We start from the raw sequence: 17,349 nt of genomic DNA, 5'->3' as shown, positions 1-17,349 counted from the left end.
ATATTTCAGCCAGAAACATTATCGCCTGCCATATTCACCTTTGAAATTAATTATTTGGCGGTGAGTTACGATGTGAAAAGGTTATCTTCTACAAATTCCAGATTATAATCTACTAATTTCCCACGGTAAAGTGTTTTCAAATCTTTAATCTTAGTTGTATAGTGAAAAGGGAAGAGTGGATAGACCACATGAGGCAATTAGATTGTGTGCGAGATGTAGGGAACATAAAGCTCTTGGTAAGCGACAATGCTCATCTCGACCAGTATTGACTGCCCTAGAAATTAGCCCATACCCACTGGTAAACCCTCACCATGGGTGTCGGCACTTTTTTCTCGCTATCCTGAGTTCATTTTATCCTCTATAGCTCAGCTACCACCACAGGAGTTCTCTCTTAAAAACAAAGCTACGTTGAATGAGGTGTCATGGTCGAGAAATGGAATCTGAATCCTCTGACGGATAGTATGACAACAAGAGCTTTAAGAATTGGGCAAGACTAGGTACCCTTGTGAAAAATAAGACTAAATTAAAGGACGTTAATGTTGAAATCAGTATTCTGAAAACAAAAAATTTTAATTTCGTCGCGAGTATAGAGTCCATGTTGCCGACTCATGGCCCAATAAAGCGGCATGCTGTCCCGTTTAAGCGGAGAAACCTCTAGGATATTCCTCTATTGGGTTCTGTTCTTCAAGATCTGCCCCAATTAAGTGGCTGCCCCAAGTAACCAGTGGACCTATTTACCGGAATCTACTGCCAAAGAAAAGCAAAAAATTGCATCTGTCACACCATCATTTATACCTTCACTGTGATATTTAGGTTGCTTTGTTAGTCACTTTCATCATTTTTGTTCAAATATAAATTCCACTTAGAGTTATCAATCAGAGGTTTTGGATAAAAAAGGGTCTATAATCATTGATCATACAGTCACTAAATTGCTCACATTTACCGTGGAAGGAGGCTTGGAAAATGCCGCCTTCTTAAAACTGTTATGGCTGAAACTAAAATCTGAAATCTTCACATAATACTTTGTTCAGATAATAGATTTCAGTTTATATTTATTCCATAATTGGCTTTGTTATTAATATATCCTCAAGCTTTTGTGTAGAAGTAGAGCCAAAACTAACCATTCAAATCTTACATGAGCTATGGTCATGTTAAGATTTGAATTACCATCACAAGTTGGCCCTTGAGCATTTAAACTTACAACCAATGGGATGCCGACGTCCACAGTATCCTTGGTTGCAGCTGACGTCTGTCGCCTCGATCCTAGGTTGTAGTGGGCAGTACTCATGCAAAGTGAGTTTAATTAATCATCATTTTCATTGTATTTGATGCTAGTCAAGAAAATGCACACGTTAGTAAAGATGCTCGAAATATGATTCATTGGTTGGTTTTATTAAAATTTTTCTTAATTTCTTATAATAAGTTAAAAATTATTAAAATCAGTACAGCCCTTCTTGATATACAAATGGTGTAGCATAACTGTTAGTTGATTATGAGGTGGTACGAAGTTTGCCGGGTCAGGTAGTAATGATTAATGATTAAATCTACTTGGAAGTGTATCTTCAATTGATTTGTAGTTCACTTTGGGGAACTTGCTCATGGCTTATTCAATAGATTGATAACTTTGTCTATTTCACTCATCTTTATAATGCTAAAATGCTATTTCTGCTTGATAAAGACATGGTAGTGTTGGAACCTGTCAAAGTTGTACCTAATAGTGCTGTGTGAAATGGAAGCTACCACGTTTTGAAATCCTTATATTTTCTAAGTTTCTGTTGTTTTCTTCTATTTTTGCTTTATACATTTTGTTCTCCTTTGTAGGCAGAGGAAATGCTTAAGAAAAAAACTGCATCTGTCAATAAAATAGTAGAGGAAAGTAAACCAATGGAAGCTGCCTTAGGAAATGCAAAGAGGCAACTCAAGGCCTGTGAGGATAAACTGAAGTTAGCCGTAAGTAATGTTCTTATTTTTCTTGTTTCGTTATGTAGCTGCAAAAAAAGAAATTATTTAAAAACAGATTTAGTCAAGGACACTTATCTAAGTCAAAAATATGAAATGGAACAAAGTTATTTTATAAAACCATTGATCAAATTGTGTTTTGTTGAATTGTAATGTTCCAAAAAAGTAATATCAGGTAAATGTACTTCTCTGGCATTCTTTATGTAATATTTACCAGTTTTTATCTAGTCTAATAACGTATTTCTAAATTTATTATAGATTTCTTAACATGAGCCTCAATATTTTATTTATTACTGTGAGTAGAAATTATTTTGAGTGCCTACTGTTCAGTATTATTTTATTTTTCCATATTAAACCAGCAATGCTCAGTTGGTGCTCTATGTGTTTATAATTTACTGGTACACAGTGCTTTTATGTGCTTAAAAATTCCAAAAGGGTCATACAACTCACATTCGACTAGGTGATTGCCCTTTGGATAACTACCTACTTTCAACCAAATTTGAAAATTTTTCTTCATTTCATTGCAAATAATACAACATGGTCTTTTTGCCTTGCAGTCAACTCTCACTTATCCGTCTCCTGATGATATGGGTTGAGAATTATGTGGGATATTTCTCTACTTCCCTCACATGAAATTTTGAAAAATATTCTTAAGGCAAAAATAATGAAGATCATAATAGGAGAAATTATTTGGCTGCTCTCTGGAGAAAAAAAATTAAAACTCTGCCCCAAATGCTTGTTATTGACTGTTGCATTTAAACCATTTTTGTGTACCAGCACAGCACGTTATCTATGCCAATCAATTGATTTTGACGAGTTGATTTATCGATTCTCAATTTTAAATTGTTTTTTTCTATGACCCTTTTTGAATATCTTTGCCATTGGCCCTGTCATGCTAGTTCGGAATGTTTGAGCAGCATCACGGCAGGAGGTGGGACCCACAACGCTCGATTGAGGGTGCCTTCGGATGTGGGAAGGGGAGAGAGAGGAGGACGTTGTCATGCTTATACAAAAAAGACCTTGTCAGTGAATGGAAACAAAAGACTGTCTAACAAATCCTCCATCTGCCAGCCTCATGAGGAAGCGTGGGAAGCCTGGCTAGCTCCTCGGTCGAAGGGATTTACCTTTTCCCATCACTTTCAATGCTTACTTGTACAGGCGGTCCTCGACTTTCGTACAATTCGCACTTTCGTACATTCAAAATTGACACCTTTTACAGTACAACCTCGATAAAACGACACCCCACGGTGCACCAATAAACACTCGCTATAGCGAATTGTCGCTTTACCGGAGGTGGTGCAAATAATAGGCAATATACCTCATATTACTCCTTTATTTTTATTTTCTCGCGTAGACGTGTTTGGTGTCTTTTGGCCATGGTGTGTTCCATCAAATGCTTTCTATTCATGCAACTCATGGACGTGCGGGTATGCTGACAACTGCTTTCTGCCGCCCGAGGAACAAAAGAAGATTAAGCATTCGCGAATGCTAATGCCACAATATTTTCACCAAAATTACCGTATATCTCCGAATATAGTCCCCCCTTTTTTTCCAAAAATGGCCGCGGAAAAGTAAGGGGGGGGACTATAATCGAGTGTAATCCAATTTAGCATACTAAAGGTGACCATAAAGTAATAAATAACGGCATAATGGCTAATGTTCTCGTAGTCTTTCTATTTGAGTATGTATATTTATGAGGATTATAATCGGAGATATTAGTAAATACTGCCACGTTTTACCGGAAATTAAGACAATTTTTACCACAAATGTTGTACAGATACGATTATTCCGATTCAAATAGCATATCGAATATGCGTTTTCACGGAATCCATCGGGTAGCCGCTAATTTTTCTTGGAAAAGTATTGTTAGAATAATTCAATCGACACTGATCACTTAATGACGCAAAACAGTAAATAATTAAAATGAAAACTAAACACACACTATCATTACATTAATCGAACACTAGAATTGAATCAATAGTATATGTTCCCGTCGCTCATTTAATAACTACACGATTTAAATAATTGCGAAAAATAAACAGATAAAGTGAACCTTTCGTGACGATTTAGCATTTCATTGCGTCCGTAGCTACTATACGTCCGTGCGGTTCGTGTTTACAACCACTGCCTTTACCGCCTTCACAGAACAAGAATGCGCAATAGGTGATGCATTTGTTTCTGAAAAGGTGCAATAATCGACGACTTTAAACCAGAAGCGCCGGCATTACTGCATTTGATCGAAATACAGCGACTCAGCATCGAAAGTGTAATCAATTTATTGAGGAATATCTTCAATTCGTCAGGGTAAATAGGATCGATAAATTACGTCGCATAACGTTTCGCAATTATTTCCGCGATATTTTCTTTATTAAAAATAATTTTACGTTCAACAGTGAGGTGATGGATCAAGTAGAAAGATGAGGATCAATCCTGCCGCAGATTAGAGGCCTTCAAAGACGGAGTTTCGATGCCAATTTAAAAATAGCCGTTGCAGAATACGCCGTAAATCATAGTATTTACAGCGCTAGCAAAGCGCTAATACATCGCGGAAGTCATTTCGGGGGTCTCAATGCGGCAGATTCAAAGAATTAGAGGAAAATATCGTCGAATTTGTGCGCAAATGCAGAGCAGAAGCTCTTCGTGTAACTTATGCAATGATTCGCGACGAGGCATTGAAAATTGATATAATTTTTTTTCAGTTTTAATGTTTGTTGGAAAAAGTTTATTTCTTAATTTTATTACTTTGATATTTGTAAGTCCTGTAGTTTAATTGTTTTGCTTAGCAGGCATTTGATAGCAATATTTTTATAATATTTATAATTTATTTAACACAATTTTATTTAGATTTCCTAAATTCTTCAGGTCACTTGGATTTGTGATGACTTGATGGGTGTGTTACACTGGATCTACGGAAGTTTCAGGGCCAAATGCAATACTGTTTATGGGCTTTAAGTTAAAGCTTATATATTGACATTGTCTGTAGTCATTTGGAAATCAAAAATATTAATAATTTGTGAAGGTTTAAAAAATAGAATAGCCTTGGATACTTAAAAAAATTTCTCATTTCTTCATTACATCTGGTTAAGGAACTATAAATTACTGATACATGCAATGGATCACAACATGTTTTAGGTATAGTTATTTTGTTGTGATGGAAAATATGTGAACAGATTTGTTCTTAATCTTCACAGAAAATAATAGTTTTTATCGAATCTAGAATCTTAACTTGCTAACCACAGAAAAATTGCCTTCCTTTACATTTTAAAATTTTTTCCAAAACTGAGGTCTCAAAATTGGGGGGGGGGGACTATATTCGGAGATATACGGTAACTACTTATTTATCGAATGACAGTTTACCACATAAATTTGAGACTAAGCACTCCATTAACTTCATTTCTAACAGATCGTTAGCAATTACAGAGATTAAGGAGTCTTGGTGTAAGTTTTTCTGGCGGTGAAACCCTCGCTATGGCGAGAGCCAACACCAAAAGGACCTCGTAAAAACGAATTTTTTAACATGCTTATTATAGGATCAATTGACGGTGCATCGGCTATCTCTCGTAATAGCGGGGGTCTCGCTATAGCCCGTACTCGCTTTAACGAGGTTCCACTGTACTTGACTTTCGTACGCTAAATTCGGACTTTCAGACGTTGGTCTGTATTTTTTTTAAATTCCCACGATGTTTATTGCGCATCCCAACATTCAATTGTTTCAAATGGCAGTATATGCGAACAACATGAATGTATATAATGAAGGGAATTGTTGGTAGTTGACTCTGAACTAGGTGATTTATTTGGGAGAAAGACCTCAGTCTGGGAGAAAGACTGCCTGCTACAGGCTCCTTTATCAAGAGAAGAGATTGCCTTAATTGGAGATATTTTTCAAAAGAAGTTGACTAGACATCATCGCAAATAGCTTTCAATAAAACTATTAAGATCTTTCTAATTGTGTTTTTTTTTTCGTTTGAGTGCTGTTTAATTCATGTGCACCTTCAGCAACGATATTGCGCGAAATATCACCCGAATTCCATTTGTCTTTTGTCTATTTTGAATAACATGCGAAATATACACGATCACGAATGTCACCTGCCAAATATCGAATTTTGGTGTAAAAATTAAAAGGTATCCAGAGTGCGGGTTCAACAACTACTTTTGTTATGCTTCTTGATATGCCTTTTTGTTTATAGTGGACGTAATATGTGGAATGTCAACTTAAACGCCAACAGGAAGTTTCACTCGATAGCCATCGGAGTTCTTGTTTTTTTTAACTTTAATTTGCATTTCCAGCGTATTTTCGAATGAAATTAGACGATTTGAGGAGTTTTATTGACATAATATCAAAATTAAGTCAATTGAAATAAAATCCGCAAAAAAAAGGTTTTAGTGCATATATTCCGCTCTTTTGGAACGTAACCCCTAATTAGTATGGAAGTCAATGGTTCGACTTTCGTACAAATTTTCGGGAACGCATTGTGTACGAAAGTTGGGGACCGCCTGTATTCCTTTTTTTGACCATTTTCAAGGCTGGTTGGAGAGCAATCACCACGATACTACAAGCGAACGAAGGCAACTGACGTTTGGCAACACAATTAACTTAATCACAAAGTGTACACCACGAAGGTCTGAGAGCGGCTGAATTTCTGGGAAGATAGACTCTGCCTATTGCATTTTGGTTGCTTATCAGGAAGTTACGTCCTCTCTGTCCTCACTCCCAAAAACTTGGACAGGCTTTCTAGTCGCAAAGATATCCATCTACATATGCTGTAAATGAGTGTGTCTGTTTGTCTTTCAGCTATGCAATTCCATATGGCTTCACAGATTGCAACCAAACCAAGTCCATAGTGCTACTTCCGGTTCTGTTCAATGCATTATTTGCATTGTTTTCTCATAACCAGTTGTTACATCACCTCACACAACTTCTGTGGTTGAAAATTTTGCCGGGTAGGCATACCTCTGTGGTTGAAAATATTAGAGATGTATAAATAGTATCCGCGAATACCTCGAATACTTCGAATTTCACACCATACACTGTCGAATGGACATCATTGGTAGTTGACTCGGAAAAAACATAAGAGGACTCTAGTCGTTTAGTGCATGCAAGTTGACCATTTTAGGCATGTTGACGAACTACATCAAATTCGCGGAAAATAGTGGTGAATAGATATCGTTCGATGTGGGGAATCGAAAATTATTGGGGGGAAAAAATCTGAAAATGAACGTTTAGTATGCTTTGTGCAATTCTAGTACCCGCATTCCTATTTTTTGTCATTGTTCTCTTGGTTTGTACTCTGTATGGCTATATCGAAAGTGCCTACTGTTGGGCAACTGCTGCACTGTATTCCTGAGATGCAGAGGGCCTACAACTGCTGGGAGGGAATGAAGCCATTGTGTTGGAGACTCTCTAGCGGACCCTTCTACATGTTGATGCTATTCATACAGAACTCGGGCACCACTCCATTTCTCCCCCATGAATACCGATGACCTTCAAGGCTTGAGTGTAGATCCTCTACATTGAAGTCAATTCGCCCCATAACCTATGATGGCAAAAATTACGTCTCAAACCGTATTGCTTTCTCCACGCTTAATTAATGATCTAAATTCACTAATGTCATTCTGTTGAGGAGGGGAGATAAATAGCTTTGTTAGGCCAGCCATCTGGATGTGCCAAAAGCAAATATGGCCAAAAGCATGACGGGTAATGCTTTTGGCCATTGCACAACAATGGATTTCGATTAATATGTAAACAAAGAAGTAGATTTGAGTTAAACAATACTATTAATATGCATAAAACAATAGGAATTTTGTGTGTACTTAGCGCAAGTTCACATTTTATCAAGAGAGCGTTAAAGTTAGGTATTTGATTAGGCTACACAGTGTTGGGGTGTTTCCCTGAGGAACAAATTTGCGCTATATCGACATTGCGCTTGGGAAGGCATGGGTGTACTATGGGTGGAGGCAGAAATATAAGTCTCCATTGCATTTTTCCAACTACAGTAAAACCCCTTATTTACACTTTTCTAGGGACCCAAGAAAAAAAGTGTAAATTGCGGGAAAATGCAAATCGTGGGAAATAGAGAATTTTCACTTTTATTCATATACTGGATTTGGAAATGTTAATTTTTTAATTGTTCACTAAGCATTATTCCATAACACTGTTTCCTTCTGAAGCACAGTGTTTTTTCTGGCAGCAAAAATTAAAAAATAATCCTGTTTTGTCTGCACTGAAAACATCTTTTGGGCTGTAACCTTCCAGAACTCTAATATATTCAGATTCTTTCCACTGAGTTGCGGTCTCTATGTTAACATCTTTGCTTTCACCACTCACCATCTTATATACAAGACTGTACCTATTTTTGAATCTGTCCAACCAACCATTATAGATGCCGTGGAATCTTCGATTCCCAATCTTGTGGGGAAATACTTTTTCTCAAGGGCCTTTTGGCCTGTTTACACGATACATTAACACGTACGAGTTAATTTCTGCTTGCATGAATGATTTTTGTGGACCGGAACGGGACATGTATGAATGTAGACAGGGGCAGATCCAGGATTTTTTTCTGGGAGGGGCACTAGAGGGCCTGACAGGCAAAAGATCTTGTCTTAATTGAGATTAAAAACAAGATATAACAATGACTTTACAAAATTCTCTTTATTTTTATATCAAAGTTATTCTAATTGAATTAAATGATTGAGCCTACTTGAGTAATTCACAAAACAAAGCGAACATAATGATGACCATCAGGGGCGGATCCAGGATTTCTTTCTGGGGGGCACAAGCAATGCCGTATCCAGGATTTTGATCTGGAGTGGGGGGGGGCACAATGATACCACGTTATACAAAACGAACGCAATGATAACCGTACCGTATTAAAAATCTAGCATATTTTTAAGTGTCTGGGGGGGGCACGTGCCCCCCCTCCCCCATAGATCCTCCTATGATAACCATATTCAAATTTTGTCTTTTTTTAAGCATCTGGGGGGGGCACGTCCCCTTCCCCTAAATCCGACTATGAATGCATGAACCAAATTTGAACAGGTTCTATTTTCTGTTCGTGCATATACGCACAAGTTGGGTGAATACACGGTGCATTTTCGTGTTCATAATTTAGACATTAACTTCCCATACAAAAAAATCTGTGCTGTGGCTGTACTAATGCTGCACTGTAACTTTGCTAAAAGGGCTGTACTGTGACTCTACTTAAACTGCACTTGAATTGAAACATCACAGTACAGTTATAGCACGGTCAGAGTGCAGTTGCCATAGCACAGTCACAGTGGAGTTGTCATAGCACAGTCACAGTGGAGTTGCCATAGCACAGTCACAGTGGAGTTGTCATAGCACAGTCAGAGTACAGTTGCCTTAGCACAGTCATAGTGCAGTTGCCATAGCACAGCCACAGTGCAGCTGCCATAGCACAGTTTTTACTGTAATACTCTTTCCATGAGTCAATAATTGAGTCTTGATGTGGCTATTGCATTCCCTGTATATCTTATTGAAAACAAGATGCAGAATTAAATCAAGATAGGCCAATTAGCAGAGATATATAGTTCCCTTTTTGGGTGTTTGAAGATTGGTTGCCTGATCCAATCAGAAAACCGCAAAGAGATAACAGTGGCCATAACGACTACACTCATTCGAATGTTGACTAGTCTAAGGAAAGATAAACCATATTCCTAACAGACACTCACTGAATTTGTTACGTTCCACTTCCTTAATATGAACTAAGTTTATGGTACTAAAAATATTGCTATCGAAGCACTTAGGTTCTATGAGAAAAATTGACAAATCCTATTCTGCACATCAACGGGCACTCAACATAAAAACCACCAAAATTTCCTTCAGTGCTATTTGTCTAGTTGCCACAAATATGCCCACCTCGATAGTTTTTGTTTATGAAGTTTCAGTACTAACGCCGTGGAGCACAATAAATGACAATAAGATATGAAAATAAAAGAAATTTATTAAATACAAATATACTCATGATTATAAACATAAAAATGAAAGTCTTGTTAAGGCATGGCCGCTCAATTCATTTGCCTCTTTGGCTTCCTTCCTGAAATTAAAAGGAAAAAACATTACATACTGATATCAAATAAAGTGTTACGTCAAAATTTGACTGTTTAAGTTTGTCTGAATTTAATTTTAGAGAAGTTGAGTACTTACCTCCAGCAGCAGAGTATAAATAAAGATGTCTTTTTTCAACTCTCTCGTGCTTCGCAAGGAGTAGATTGCGAGTCGTCGAAATCAATCGTGGAAAGTTGATTCATCGCGAACCACACGGATTTCAGCTAAATCGACGATATCACTTCACCCGCAAGAAAAATTCCCGGCTAAGTAGCTAATTTTGATGTAATTGAAGTAAAGTTCACTTCTTCATGTTCTTAGCGTCGATCTTACATCGACGTATCCATCGCACAGCGTAGAATTCAGAGCACGTAAACAAGTAATGTTACAACCGGTTCAACACCAATGCCAACCAATGCTCTAACAAAGATGGCTGAGTATCGGCGGAAGTTCTTCTTTTGACCATACTTTACCAAAATAATAAGCAAGCTGGAGCTATGCATTGCCGCTGTAATGTCAACATAAAATTTTATATAATTTACGCATTCATATTCTCATGGAAATGATAGTTGATCGTAATATGAAATAATATAGGAAATACTTTCTCCTGTCAATGACTAGTTTAAGTCCAGCCCTGTCGCAGTGGTTTGAGCCATAGTACAGATCCAGTCATGTTACCCAGCCCAGTCACAGTCCACTTTTAGCCACAGTACACTTCCAGTAATGTTTTCTAGCCCTGTCACAGTCCAGTTTGAGCTATAGTACAGTTCCAGTCCAGTTACCCAATCCAGTCACAGTCCAGTTTGAGCCATAGTACAGCTCCAGTCATGTTACCCAGCCCAGTCAAAGTGCAGTCTGAGCTCTAGCACAGTTCAAGCACAGTGATCAAGCACTGTTACAGTACAGTTCTTCTCAAATTCTAGCTGCCATAGTACAGTCTAGTACAGAAAAGTGTACTGTGACTGTGCTAAACACAGAGTTTAGTCCAGTTAGAGTGCAGATTTAGTGCAGTCGCAGCACAGATTTTTTTGTATGGGTTGTACGGGTTAATGTACTATGTAAACAGGCCTTTAGATGACACCATTAGCTGGGACATTTGATGATCTTGCACCTAAAAACTACTCTTTTAGAATTCGTTCTATTTATTCTTACAATTCTTCACATGTATTCTCTTTTTTGATAAATGTCCGCACTGGGTTGCATATTTTACAATGGCATCGCGATTTTTCACCACGGAATTGAATGTTGAGACTGGGAATCCGAACGGATTGCCAGTCCCAACATTCGAGTCGCCAGCGTTTGAATCGATGCGGGTTCCGGTGTGGGAATCAACTTTCTCTATAATTTTCATTTTCTCGTCAATTAAAAATGTCCGTTTTTCACCTCGAATTTCCATTTTCAAGCCGGATCAATTCTATTTCCCGTATGAGTTGAGGGTAACTCGAGTTGCCGATCGGCAACACACGAGTATCTGACCTACTCCTCGGCGATCAAGTGCGTAGTACAAACTGTCATGGGACTTCATAATTTTTGAAATTTACAATAGTTTGCGATACACTGCTATTTGAATGGGATAATTCAAGTTTAAATAAGTTTTTTAAGTATTTAATTAACCCATAATTGCTACGCAACTGTTGAATGAAGTCAGCGCAAATGATCCCAGTTGTCGGTCAAGTTATATAGTTCCGGCATTTATCACGTCTGGTTCCCTTGCAAACTCTCGTATCAAATTATCGACTACATGATTATCGTCAACATTCCATCAGGAGTTCTTGCATTATAATTAATACATAGCTCGATTGCTCAATACACCTACTTTCATATCGTGAATCTTTTCGCCGCTGACAGAAAACGAGATGACGTAGTTCAACTTTCCGACGTTAGTGGCGTTCTGTCCCGCCACATTCAAATTCTTCCCGAAAATAGTTCTCATTACGTGTTTCTCTCTTAGATTTTTAAATACAAATGCGCGAAAGGAAGCCAAAAGACAGTTTTAAGGGCTGATATGCGCGATTAATGGTTTTACTACGCAAAAATTTTTTTTTAGTCGGCACGTCGTGATGCACATGGCGGGAAAACGAAAAAAACACGGCGTAAATACAGGGTTCTATTTACATTGGAGAGATAGGAAATATGACGGGACCCAGAAAAAAACTTGCAATTTGCGGGAAAACGTAAATTCCGATAACGCAAATACGGGGTTTTACTGTATTTCCTTGCTTAAAATGCTTAAATAACTTTAGAAATACACCGTGTTTGGTTTCATTCTTTTTTGAATTGTGTGCACATTACTAATATTTCAATCTAATAAAAGTGTAATACCAATATGTTAAAAGTCATTGTTGGACACTTTTTGGGCTAATAGGTGACTCATCAAGCAGTTGACCTCCAGAAACTGGGAACTTTGAAGTGGGTAAGCTGAAAAAGGTCAGTGGGCAAGAAAGGGGGAGGCATTAAAAAAGGTTTCTTTTTTTCTCTTGTAACTTGATATTTTCTTACTAAGGTAAGGTCTTCGTAATACGATCCATGTGCAAGCTGGAATCATCTGTTTCATTTTGGAGAAAAGGGAAGCTTAGAGGGGAGGAGGCCAGTGCTGAATGGAGGGGGATAGCGGATCTTGGGAAATGCGCTTATTTTACTACCCCGCAGCATTGAGCTTCTCCCTATTAGTTTCATCTCGTTGGGAAGATTCATTATTAGCCATAAATGACTCATTGTTTATATTTCGTCTCATTTTCATCAAAAAATGGATGCGGGACAATTATACGTCAGGACCACTATTATTCGACGCTAGTATTCGAGCTGTGATTTACTATTCGAATTCGATGTTCCAGTTTGAGAAATCTGCAATTCGACCCATCTCTAGAAAATATAACTCAAAGGATTCTTAACTATTAATCCTCTCGGTACTGAGGTTCACATGACATTTTTAGTCTACACATGTACAGACACATAAAGATCAATGTTGTGGTGTTGTGGAGTGGGGTATTAGCTAATCCCGCGAGCGGTACACGGAAATTGTTTTTTCCATTTTTTGGGTTTACTTATGTATGCTATCATTGTATCTGCTTTGTTTCTTTACCTAAAAATCCTGCCAATTGACCATGAATTCCAAATTTCCCACTTCTCTGTGTACTATCCTTCTCGAGCAATGCTGGTTGGCCTGCTAGTATGAAATAAATACTAGTACCACTCAAGTGGATGGCTCTAAGAGGGTTGTTGCACACTCATGTTTCCATGTACTCCTTTCTAGAATTCCCAGTATGAAAAGCACCACCAGTCGATTGGTGGAGCGTTTGAGAGCCTCGAAGCAATCCACGCAAAGTGCAAGGAGAACGAGGGGGACTTTGAGCGGATGTTGGCCGGTGAAAAGAGGAGAGTGGAGCGAATCAAAGAGCTCCAACTCCAAATTGAATTCATGGCCAACTTACTGGAGAGCATAAATGAACAAGGTATGTTTTCTTTTCTCATTCAGCACATCCCTACGTATGTTTTTTATTAGTGATGGGTCGATTCGATCCTTGGATTCCTCGATTCTGTGCCCTAGAATCGGAATCGAAAATGAGTGTTTACTGAGGTGAAAAAAATCTATTCCGATTCTAGTAGTGCTTCAAACTACAAATTTATACAGGACTGTGCTTTTAATAATCATTTGAATTTTCGTGGCATGTAATCGTAATAACAAAACACATTCGAACCAGCATAATGACAGTTTCTTCCATGCTGTAGTCCCGTAGTGACGTTAAAGATACATAAGTTCGGTTCTGAAATTTAGCAGTTATATTTTAATTACATAGTGATAGCAGTAATACATAGTGATAGTAACAGCAGTTATATTATGAGTGATGTTTTTGTTGATTCTGATCTTTTGAACTGATTCTTTCGTATAGTAATAATTTTTATGTGGTTGTCTTGTTGCCTGGAATTATGGTAGAATCGGAATCGAAATATGTACCCGGATTGGAGTCACTAAAATTTTGGAATTGGCCCAACACTATTTTTGATGACTATGAAAATACAGTATAAGATCGATTATCCATAGTGCTTGGAAGCAGATGCTTTCAGAAATAACAATAAATCCAGTGAATAGATCAGTTACCTGGCTGCAGGCAACACTGCCACACGATATTATATTGTATTGCAGGTGAAACACAAGTCAGTATGCGATGAGAAAGTGACAGCATTCAGGGGAAACTTACGTGAGGAATATCAAAATTCAGTCAATGGTTTGTCCGAAGATTGAAACCTATTTTCATTTCCCAGTGGAAGCATAACAGTTTAAATCCTGAGCATGTAAAGATTTTTTTGTTTTTTTAAAAGTAATTTGAAAGCTTATAAAAATTATTTTTAATCAGTAAAAATATTATAACCTGTATGCAAATCTAAATAGCATTTCTGTGATTGTATGTACCCAGAAGAAACTTGTATATTACTTCATTTTATAGCAGACAATTAAAAATGCATTACGATCTGACAATATCCAAAGATCCGACTCCGAAAATCAAGGATCCAATCGGAGTCCGGGTGCGAAAAAATCCTGGATCCGTCCTTCCCTAATAATAACCAATTGTGAATTTAAACTCTAAAATTAAATATTATTAGTCCTGTCGAATCTTACAATTGCAGAGAACACGAGCACTTTGGAAAAACTACTTGGCATTTACTTCATCAACTATCTTCGACTAGTCCACATGACTCATATAAGGAGAGGCCCTTCAGGCTGTGGGGGTTGCCCCCCTAACTACCCACTTGAGAACATAATGGAACGTGGTATTTCACGCCTTTCATGGAACTACTCATCTTAATCCCAGGTTTCAAACACAGTCCATTAAAAATGTTTGAAAATGTTTACTTATGAAAAGGGATTGACATATATGTCCAATATAATAACTACTGCAAGACTGTCGTGCTTGAAGCAACTGGCTATTTTACTCTTCTTCACAAATCTTTTGGATGTAGAAATCAGGGTTTCAAAAATCAGAGTTCAAAAAAGAATCAAGTTCAAAAATCCAAAGAGAGTCGAAGTCTCAAAAGAAAGTGAAAATTAGTGGTTTCATTATCTCCAAAGGGACATAGGTCTCTCATTGGAATACAAACTGCAATTTTATTATGAAGTTCAAGAAATTATTCTCTCTTGTATGATAGAACACCCTGCCAAAAAGTTTGATGAACTATTCTTGATTGATTAAAGAATTATCTGAGGCGTATCTAGAAAGTAGATATGGGTGTGAAAGAAGATTAAAGGATTATCTGAGGCGTATCTAGAAAGTAGATATGGGTGTGAAAGAAAATGTAGCAAACTATTTTTTACCGGCTAGCTCATGCTTCAAGTGTACGAACAAGTGGTAGTTAGATGGTGCCATGTGTGGACTGCACTTTGGTTGATTGAAGTGCTCCTAATGACACTGTTTGATAAGGTTTTAGTGTTTTAGTTTTGGACATCAGTAAGCATTTTGGTAACCAGTGAGGAGCAAAGCTTACAATAGTATCCTAGGAGTCAGAGATGATTGACATATGTCATGCATACATTGTTGACATGCAAAAGAGGTTTTAAAATTTCAGGAAGTTTGTCAGAAGGCATTTTCTATGTGAAATGTCTGATCTCATGTCCTTTTCCATCAACTTTCCTTACCTGATATTATTCATCATTGACTACAGATGGCCGACCACTCAATGGACATCCGTTCGTTCACCATGAAACTTGTTATGTACACACTTTCTCACTATTCCATCCCTGGCAGCATTTTCACCGTAAACTTCTTGAATGTGATGATGAATGATTGCCATCTGTATGTTCCTTACATTCATAAACCGAAACACAAAACAAATCTCACAATTACAGAATAGTCTTAAACATTTCAAAGCAGTCACACAAGAAAATAAATGAAAGCAACCAGAAATGGCGTACATTTTATATAGTTAACAAACCAAGGAGTGCAGTGTGCATGGGCAAAGCAAAGACAGCAGTGTTGCTGTGGCGCAGTTACAGAACAGGAATTGCTTTCTGGATATACCTCATGGGTATAAAAATAATGAAAATTATTTAGTTGCAATCATCAGAATATTAATTGTTATTGCTGTAAATTAATTGTGTGCGCAACTATCAGAAAAAATATTTTTGTAAGTATGTTATCTTATAGTTCTATCATTTTGTACATATTGTTTCATTCCAGAACTAAGAGAGAAGGAGGCAAAGCTTGCTGCAGAAGAAAAACAAGTGACAAGAGAAATCTATTCTCAGCAAATGGAAAAGCAATCAATTGAAAACAAGATGTTGAACACAGAGCACCAGATAAAGAGTATGCTATATTTTCCTTTGATAGAAAATTAGTTTATGTAGTAGAAATAATGTATGCAATGTGTGCATGAATGAAGATAAAGGTATATCAGTGGTGTTTTGAATTTTAATCCTGTAGTGTCTTTTATTTGCTCTGCTCTTGTGGAGATGCTTGGTATAGCACTTGGTACATGCTGTGTGCATTAGAGTGGGAAGAAAAAGCAATTACCAAATTCCAATTGAACTAAAAACTTCCATCTTTCCTGTTAATGAGTAGAAGAAAATGTAAAAAATCATATGATAGATCGTCAGTTTGCACAAACAGACTTGACCCTTTTGTGCCGGGCGTCGTGTGGAGGCGACGGGCATTTTTCATGCGTAAAAGACCAGTCGTTGGGTATAGCTGTCGCAGATTTTTCAATGCAATTGACCCGACGTCAGCTCTGGCCGACGCAAGGGAAAGGAAGTGACTGCTTAGGTAGCAATTGTCTGATGAATTCAGGCCCGGCCTGAGACCCAGCTTTGTGAGTCCTTAGGGCCACTCTCCATGCAATAATCCCGACCCTCCAACTCATTTATGACCATCCCCACCGCAGGAATTTGTTGCGTAGTGGCTATATTGTCAATAGTTTTTTCAATGATATATTTTGATGCATACTACAATTTTTTATCCTCTGAAATGAATTCTTCATTTTTTTCTGTGCATGAGCAATTTTTAAACAAAATTTTAGTGTTAAAAATTACGGACTTTCAGACTTATACCCTTATTACCTTGTATTTACTAATTTTGTTGTTATTAATGCTAGAAACCTGTTTAAAATTGTACAATACTTAAAAATATGTTATAATTCTTTTAGAAGAGTAAATTCTTGAAAATTAAATACAATGTTTGGTTGAAAAAAAAAACACTGGTAATGCATTAAGTTGACCGTGGATTCAGGCTATGATAGAGTTAGAGGGTGTAGTCCCAGTGGCCATGGTAAGGGACGGGCGGGGTTAGCTCCGTTGAGCTGGGTGCCAAATCTGAGGGATCGAAAATGCCGGGGTA

The 17,349-nt window shown here is 37.5% G+C and overlaps 1 protein-coding gene across 1 annotated transcript in view; it reads left to right on the top strand.

The window, feature by feature from the left end:
* Window positions 1-17,349, top strand: part of LOC124169079 (structural maintenance of chromosomes protein 5) — a 50,610-nt gene that overhangs the window by 11,960 nt on the left and 21,301 nt on the right. The window contains exons 7-9 of the mRNA XM_046547555.1: window positions 1,822-1,950; window positions 13,278-13,476; window positions 16,198-16,323. Of these exons, the coding sequence (XP_046403511.1) occupies window positions 1,822-1,950; window positions 13,278-13,476; window positions 16,198-16,323 (454 nt within the window). The remainder of the gene's footprint in view (window positions 1-1,821; window positions 1,951-13,277; window positions 13,477-16,197; window positions 16,324-17,349) is intronic.

This window comes from Ischnura elegans, chromosome 12 (genome assembly GCF_921293095.1).
Source record: "Ischnura elegans chromosome 12, ioIscEleg1.1, whole genome shotgun sequence".
Taxonomy (NCBI): domain Eukaryota; kingdom Metazoa; phylum Arthropoda; class Insecta; order Odonata; family Coenagrionidae; genus Ischnura; species Ischnura elegans.
The sequence above is the reverse complement of the archived record's forward strand: the minus strand, read 5'-3'. Positions and strand labels throughout refer to the sequence as shown.